General features: G+C 36.2%; 1 protein-coding gene and 1 pseudogene across 1 annotated transcript; both read right to left on the reverse strand.

The window, feature by feature from the left end:
- Nucleotides 1-540: 540 nt before the first annotated feature.
- Nucleotides 541-1,477, reverse strand: LOC108340025 (aquaporin SIP1-2-like; annotated as a pseudogene).
- Nucleotides 1,478-4,490: 3,013 nt separating this feature from the next.
- Nucleotides 4,491-8,613, reverse strand: LOC108340799 (uncharacterized). Its single transcript, XM_017578383.2, has 2 exons — nt 7,353-8,613; nt 4,491-4,909 (listed from the first exon to the last, which is right to left on the reverse strand). The coding sequence occupies exons 1-2, from the start codon at nt 8,501-8,503 to the stop codon at nt 4,903-4,905; spliced, it is 1,158 nt and encodes a 385-aa protein (XP_017433872.1). The 5' UTR covers nt 8,504-8,613; the 3' UTR covers nt 4,491-4,902.
- Nucleotides 8,614-8,881: the final 268 nt, after the last annotated feature.

Consider the following 8,881-nt stretch of genomic DNA (forward strand, 5'->3'; position numbering starts at 1 on the left):
TGGTTATTTAAAGTTCATCTCAAGTATAAATAAAATTAATTTATAATATATAAGTTTGGTAAATTTTACCTTATAAATCATTAGAGTTAAATTTAAAGTTTATTCCTGTAATATTTTTATCCTCTCAGTCTCCAATTTACTAATTAATTTGTTTATTTTCTTTCAAATTTTTCCTAAATCACTCATCATCGTACTTTTATTTCAAAAAGGTTTAAGATATAAAGAGTAAAGTTGAACATCGAAGATGAAAGTAACACTCAACTAATTCTATTAAAAAAACAAAATAAAGAAATACTACTTAGACAAAAATAAAGAATATTTTAAAGTAATTCTTTTAAGAAAAATTTGAATTAAAAATAAAAAAAATATAATTTAACACATCTAAATTTTTTATATTACATTGAAACTACTTTTTTTTATTTTTATTATTTTTTTTTAAAATACAAAAATTTATATTTTTACGACGATTTTACTTTCATATAAAAATATGTCATCAAATCGTTTCTCTTAAACATAACTAAATCTAAAAAACTTTAAATATTAACGGAGGATAATAGAATGGCATATAATAGAAACATACAGATACACACAACACAGGGGAAGAAGAAGCAATTAAAATGCATTTCAAGCCTTCTTGTGCTTGATTGGTGTCATAAATAGAGACCTGAAGATGAAAGCAGCAGAGGATGCTCCTACGAAAGGGCATACCCAATAGACATAAAACTGCTCCCAGGTGTTTGTGCTTGTTGTTGACAAAGGCCCATCCAAAGGCATTGGCAGGGTTCATGGAAGGGCCAGTGAACCCAGCACCAGGGATAACCAAAGCAACAGTAGCAACAGAAAGCAAATAGACCTTCAAAAAAGGGTTCTTGGGACCCCTCAGCATCAGAAAGAGAATAGCCATGTTATGAGTGAAGGTCAAGAACCCCTCAGCAATGGCACCAGTGTGCAAGTCCACCTTCAAAAAAGGACCTTTCAGCATCTGCTTGTACTGTGATGGCATAACAAGAAGAAGAGCCTTGGCTCCAACAGCCCCACCAAATGCCTGAGCAGGGAAGCTAACAGCCATTGATGCAAGAGATGAATCAGGTCTGAGACCTGCAGTGTAGAATGAAACTGTGGTTGAAGGGTTGAAGCTGGCACCGCCTAACACGCTTCCAATGAAGCTTATGGTGAGCACATAGAGGGTGTTCAAAATTGTGGTGATGAAGAGACCTGCAAATGAAAAGGGTTGGAGGCTGAGGAAAAGTGCTACCTCCGTTGAAGCAATTCTCAAAGTTGAGATGATGAAAACCCACATTGATGTCAGAATTGCATCTCCAATTGCAGCCCTTAACACACCCATTTTCTGTTTTTCCATTCTTTCTTTTCCTTGGAGATGAAAATCTCACACACTCTTACTGGTGTTATGAGCCAAGAAAAAGAAGAAAGATATATATTGAGTTTTCGTGGACGCAATTGAAAATCTCTGTCCTTTGTGCATAGCGGTTGTTAGACAAAAGAAAGTGATATTAGAACTCTCCAATTTTAGCTGTTGTGTATCCTTTGTGGACCTTCTAATTTACTACCACGCAAATTAAATGTATTTTGGCTTTAGGTTATTTTCTTAAATTTATATTAATTTTCAAGTTTCTTTTGTATAATTTAAAAAGATGAATAAATAAATAATATATATATATATATACATATATAATAATTTTTACGTATAATTCAAACTAAATTATTCAATAAAATATTAATACTAAATAATTTGGTTTCTTTATTAAAAAAACAAATTTAAATGAGTTTGATCAAAATGTAAATTTTAAAAAATTAATCTTTACAAAAATAACTTTAATTTCATAAGTCTAAATAAAAAAAATAAATGAAGTCAAAATTTAAATGATTATTTATTAATATTTCTTACATTAATAATTTATTTTGGTCTCTTCAATTTATAAAATAAAATTCACTAATAATTATTAACAAGTAGCAAGTATATGCAGATCGGAAATAGTATACTCATACTCATATGTCAAAAACAAAATTAAATATTTGTATTCATTACCTGCAAATACCACCTTTGGTTGAGTGATGGGTTAATCGTCTGGTCAATTAACGAGACGGAACATACCATACACAAGCTCTCTAATCTTAGGAGTTGTGAATGAGTTTATATTTTGGTTGTTTGATGCTCTACGCCAACTATCTTCATTATCCATCATTCGTATTGGGTTATGATCGTTGAGGGTAACATTTAGGACGCTTCGAACTTTGTGCATGCTAGAGAATGTGAAATGTTATATCATTTTGGATTGTTAGATGTAAAGAGATCTAACGATTGAGACTACACTGTTGAGCCACCCCCTTCTATATAGGGGAAGAGTTGGGTTGTCATTTTCACATTTTTCTTCTGTTGTTTCTCCTTTGTTGTTCGTTTTCTTGCTTAAAGTAATACTATTAATCATTCACCTTTCTTCGTCTGAGGAGTCTTTCAATCGTGGTATGCTGATAATAAATCATAGTTGACGACGTCATCATTCAAATCTTTGCATGGTAACTAGGGATCAATCAAGAAAAAAAGTTTAGATTCAGTCAACAATGTAGCCACAGGTGTACATATTAAGAAAAAGAATAAGAGCTAAGTTTTTGATAACATTGTCGAGGAGGATTCAATCGCAAAAATCAAAGTCAATTTTATTGAGAAAAGGGATGAACTGAACCTTCCCAATCATCCTGGGTTACAATTGGGCACCCCATGAGTTGTGCGATTATGTGACTCATTTCTGTTGGGGTATGGAATTTTGTGATTAGACCAAGTGGTAGTATGTATTGGACAAAAGTGTTAACAGTAAAGTCCTCAACGATCTGCTCATAAGAATGTCATTTAATAAGTTTTAGATGGGCGTGTTACGTGAGTTAAACCTCGCACCAACTCAACTACACCTGAATAATTGAGCATACATCTAGGCATTTTGAATCTTGTGAGCGTTGGATTTGACCTCTACGCAGACATTGTTCCTGTTGTTATTTGAGATAACATCTTTATAATCTTCCTAATTAGAGGAAATAGATATATAATCTATTATTTTACTTTCCTAGTTTTTCTATTTTCCTTTTTAGGAGAGTTATATTATTACAAATAGAGAGTATCAGAATATATTTTTCATGATTGAAAATAATAAATCAGTATTATTTTTCAGCCTGGTATCAGAGCTTATGGTTCAGGTATGGTGATCGGACTCAAGAAACTAATGGCTAATTCTCAATCGACCTATATTTATAGAGTTGTTAAGTATGCTACGTGGTGGATGGAGAACCAATGGAAAATATAATACCCTTTTGTGGTGAATAACGTAAGAGATATGTGGGCTACATAATGTCTTTTTTGAAGCATCTTTTTCAGAGGAATTCATCAGTAACTTCATGCTATGAAAACAAATAGATGACAGTGCCGTCGGTGGACATGGATTTTTCTCATTCAATTCAGGGTTTGGGTATTTTAATTGTATTCGTTAAAAGTAAACATAACCATTCAATTTTTGTGGAATAAAGCAGAATCTTTCGAAATAATAAACTTGTTTTTATTATCGGAAATTGAATGAAGTTGTGGATAAGAGTTTTATAAACTTGTTTGATAGTAAAACCTTTACTAAACTCGATTTGATGGTGAAAAAGATTGAATAATTTATGTAATGTCCTAAATCATCAAATGAGAATGGGGCTTAAAACTCTCAATTATTTGCATTTATATTTTGAGGTATTGTTTCATTATATTCTTACAGGGTTAGAGTTTGTTAAAGAGGGATCCTACACCCTAAATCCAACATGAACCATTTCAGAATATAAAATAAAAAAAATTCTGAACAGTATAATCTAAAATATAAAATTTGCATTTCATATGGTGAATCCACATTACAAAACTCGATGGGGTGCGGGAAATTATGGAGGTGCAGAAAGAAGTTGTCCTCCCTATCCTCTCGATCACTACTTCACCAGTATGATACTATTACTCTCCCGTTATCCACTACATAGAGTCACCATACATACATAGCGTCAAATCACTTAAAAATTGAAAAAAAAAATAGAGTTGAACCTATTACCATAATCCTGCCTCCTTTGTGGTCAATTTTCTTTATGTGAATTGGAGTTCAATCTTGCAATCTTTTTGCCTCTTCTGAGGAATTTTGTTTATTTGAAATTCATTGGATAATACTATACTTAATTTTTATCTGTTGAATGCATTTTGCATTGTGCCAAAGATAAATGTTACTAAAGTTCACCTATGGAATATAGGAACCTTATCCTCAAATTTTCAAAATGAGTACCGTCCTTATATTTGAAGTTGAGCATCCATCCCTATATTAAAGGAATGTGTTTTTTTAGTGTTACACCATTGCACTGAACAGAAGGGAAGAAATAATGATTGACCTTAATAGAGACAACATAAAAGCAACAACATAGGTTACGTTGATCATCTATGATTTCCATGACAAAAGTCTGATAGAAACTAATAACAAAATTTCGAACTTATTTATTCACTACAAAATTCAATCGTATCCAAATCTCATCACATGATTAAGGGGCTACACTCTAAGCTGCTCATAACGCAAGAACCAGAAACAGCAATGAATACATCAACTTGATATTCTTGCTAGTACAGAAGTAGAACCATCTTTCTACACGTAGCAAACATTGACGTCAGTCATATGGCAAAACGAGAAACTCTTTCCATTATCTTTTACCTTTACGAAGGTGCTATATGTTATCTAAAATATGCAAAGTCGATATAGTGAGTACATCAAAAGATTGGTGAAAATTTTGCCACGGGTATAATTCCCCACCAAGCAATCCCATACTGATTTCATCAACCTATTTTATATAGCTTGTCCTCACAAGAAAGCCGGCAGTGGACGCCAAGAACTATTCCCTGGCAGAAAACAAATTAATAAAATCAGATATTAAAAAGGGAAAATAGGAAAGATGGAAGAACTTAGCAAGTGAAATTGTACTTTCATAGACAGTTTTGAAACAACTCAATCATGAAGATGACAATCATGATTATTCTGTAGTGATTCGAATTGTGTGATTTACCCATACATTGAGACATTCATAGAGAAAATGTAAGTTTTATACAATGAGAAGCTTGTGACATCAATAAAAAGGATTATAAAATATTGGTTTCATGCTGAGCAACCAGCACTGCACAGATATTATTACTCTGGCATCAACACAGGTACAGAATATCGGTACATAATAAGCGGACATTCAAAGGTCATCACATCATTTATATGAAATTAAGTTGATGCATGATAACTCTTTTGCATCAATTCACTAGAGGACTCAAACCACAAAACACAAAATTTATGGACAACTACTGCTTTGGGAATTCTACATCAGAAAATTCAGAATTCAATAAAAAGTGCAAGCAGATGATCTCATGAAATAACAAGAAATCATGTCTCACAAATTGGCAAGCAGCAACTTATGTAATATGTTTTGCAAAGTAACATTCTTGCCCGGTAAAGCACTTAATGAGAAACTAAGTATTTGCTCAACAATATGGATAATATAGTGCAAATACAACGGTTAGAGATATGATTTAATTACATAGGTAAATATCTTACCAAATATTTCCCATTATTAGATATTGTTCTTGCTCCTTATCATTGTATTTCTTCTTTATTATAACTAAGAATAGTCATATGTATACCCAACACTCAATTCATTATATTCACAATCACAGGCTCTCTCTTCTCAAGGTACCAAAATGGAACCATCCTCCGGGATCTGCATTGTTATTAATCCTTTCAACAGCAACAAACACATTTAAGTGCATAGTCTTCCTGTTTAACTTTTTTTCCATTTTTCAGCCTCAGCAATGCAAAGGCAGCAGCCCTCCAACATTACAGTAAAGGCTTCTCAGCTGTGATTACAACAGAGCAAGTTAGCCAACTTGCAGGTATTGTATTCTAATGTTATATGCTTCTGTCTTGATCTTTACACTATATTGTACAAGGAAACAATTTGAATAAGAGATGGAAGACTAATTCAATATTTTGAGAATGGCTTCTAGATTTAAATTGGGCGGTTCCAATTTGGGGCAGTAAATGCTCAAGTTTCACAGTGACGACACATGTTCTATATGGAATCCGTCAACCATTTACTTGCTCAGACTCTGAATGACGCTTTGAATTGTGTTTCAGAACATAAATCAAGTGTCCATTTTTTAGAGAAAAATGAATAAACTGCTCACAACCCATTATGGGTATTTTCTTGTATTGGATACTATCTACAAGGGAAATCCTATAGTGTATCCGAAGTCATTGACTCTGGTAACTACTCTTAGGTCCCATATGCCCAAAAATTTCAAGGGAAAGTGTGTTACAGGTGATAAGATTGATGTACAAAGTGATTTATAAGATTGACGTACAAAGTCTATATTTATATTGAAGTAAATAAATTATGCATTTGAAGCAACTAAAGTGTAATATAAAATCATTCACGTGTTTTCACCTTATAGTTTAAAATTTTGGGTTAGTGTTAATCTATGAAACGGTATTGGAAAGTCGATGACAGTGGTCTAGATTTCTACTTCTAACTTTGCCAACCTAATTCTTCTAATAAAAATAAATAAATTTCAGCACACGCTAGATGGACCTGTGTACTACTCTCGCTTCAAAGTTCATAGCACTCTCTTACATGACTGAATCTGGTCAGATTCATCATACAGCTATTGCATGTTCCCTCAGCTAACAGGCTAAACGCTTTGGATAGTTGGCTTATGGTATGCCCTAGATACATACAGATTACCATTTGCTAACTATGTCGCTCACCTGGATTTGGATTTTTCAGGAAAATGATAGGTGATCGGTCTCTATTCAAAAGGGTTTGAAGCATAAAGTGGTCCTCTAGACGGTGTTGTCCACAAGATATTTTTCCGCTGAGCTAGAGATAAAGATGGATATGGAATACTAAAGCCTTTATAATAGTAGGGTCCAATATAGCTAATTCCATCTTATTTGGCATTTGCAAAGGAACATCTAGAGGTGGAGCTCCAAGTGTTAGACTTTCAATCTACATGGCCTGTTGGTTTGGGTTGTGCAGTGATGATGGCGTTCTTTCAGTAATGGATGATTCTATCTAGCATCCACTCCGAATTTGGATGTTTTCCCCAGAAAACAGGTGTCTTTCATGAGAGCATAAATACACAAGCATTAGAGACAATGCGCCAAACACACTCTTAATATACATCATACATGATTTCTACACTCCGTACAACCAACCAAACTACAGTGCAACTGCGGTAAACACATTTAAGTGCATAGAGGGAACCAAATCAAAGCAATACAATCAAACAGCATCGCACATACCACTTAATTATCGATCCAAAGAGGAAATGCTGCATGATGGGGACCTTTTCAAGAACCTCAGCCTTGTACATCTTGAGCAACCCACCGTTCACCTTGTTCCAATTGGGCACCCCACTGATATCATCCAGCATGGGCGAGTGCTCGGCAAACACCCCCTTCTTCACCTTCTTCACAAAGGCAATGCAAGCAAGGTAAAGATACTCCTTGGAGAAATTCTCCAAGATATCCTCATTATGAATGGACTTAGGCTTCATATATTTGTGATCAATCAACTGCGAAGACCCAAATATGAAGGGCAAAAAGTGGTAATCATCAAGCCCCCACACACCATGAGATCCTGCAGGCTCCAAGCAATACAACAACTGCAATTTCCTCATGAGATCCAAGTACCTCACGAACACCCTCGCCACTAGAGCCGGATAATCCTCCTCTCCGACCACTCCCAGCCGCGCCAGGCAGTACAGCCACGCCGCAAAATTCGTCTCGTGGCCGGTGCCGTAGTCGATGCGGCTCGCGTTACCAAAGGAGTCAGCAAAGTAAGGCACGAGTTCGACAGTCGCCGAGCGCAGATTCTCCGGGAGGAGCTTTAAGATCAGTGATTCTGCGGAATTGGACATTTTCTCGTGCCAGGTGCGATACGCGACGTTTCCGTAGCGCGCAGATTGTGGGACAGGGGGGGTTTCGTCGGCGAATAGGGTTAGGGTTTCAAGGATAGAGAGCACGGCGAGAATGGTCGGGGATTCGTGACACTGATCGGAGATTTTGCGGCCGCGGATGGATTCGGAGAGTGCGACGACGAAGCCGAGGAAGTTTTTGCCGGAGAAGGAGTCGTGGAAGGAGCGAATATCATCGGGGGAGTGAATGCGCTTGGTGGGGGTGTGGAAGTCGTAGGGTGGCGGCAAAATGGGAACCTTTTGAGGTTGTGGAACCGGGGAGAGGATGATAGCGCGGGTAGAGTTGGGGTCTGGGGGGATTGCTGGGGCGCGGATGGGGCGGTAGGTTGGGGGAGGGGAGAAGATAGGGGTTGGGATAGGGGGGGCAAAGGTTGTAGGGCCTCCGCACTTGCAGCAGGTGCCGGTGGTGGGAGGGGAGGAGGAGGGTGGGTGATGATGGGTGTCGTCGGGGTGGTGGTGGTGATGAGAATCTTCCATTGTTGCGATGACGAGGGTGGTGATGCAGTCGAAAGTCGAAATGATGGACAGAAGGGAAAACCTGAATGCAGGAGTTTGCGGGCCGGGCCCAGTTATACGTTTACTCTTCTGCTTGTCGATAAGCCCTTTGTTTTTATAGCGGTTATCGGGTTTCAGTAATTCATATCATGATTTAAAACATAAATTTAAACACAAATAATACATTTTTTACTTTTTATTTAGAGGTGTACATGTTGCGCTTAAGGGTGTCAAGGGTGCCAAGATGATCTAATCTCACTCATCATATGTTAACTACAAATAATAATTGATTAATTTACCTTTAATTCATTTGAACTCGTTTAACTCTAAGATTAAATAAATTGGTTCAATTTACCTATA

Source organism: Vigna angularis, chromosome 5 (assembly GCF_016808095.1).
Source record: "Vigna angularis cultivar LongXiaoDou No.4 chromosome 5, ASM1680809v1, whole genome shotgun sequence".
NCBI lineage: Eukaryota > Viridiplantae > Streptophyta > Magnoliopsida > Fabales > Fabaceae > Vigna > Vigna angularis.

What these genes read in the sequence shown, in the direction of transcription:
- LOC108340799 (XM_017578383.2), bottom strand. Translation starts at nt 8,503, where the DNA reads ATGGAAGATTCTCATCACCACCACCACCCCGACGACACCCATCATCAC.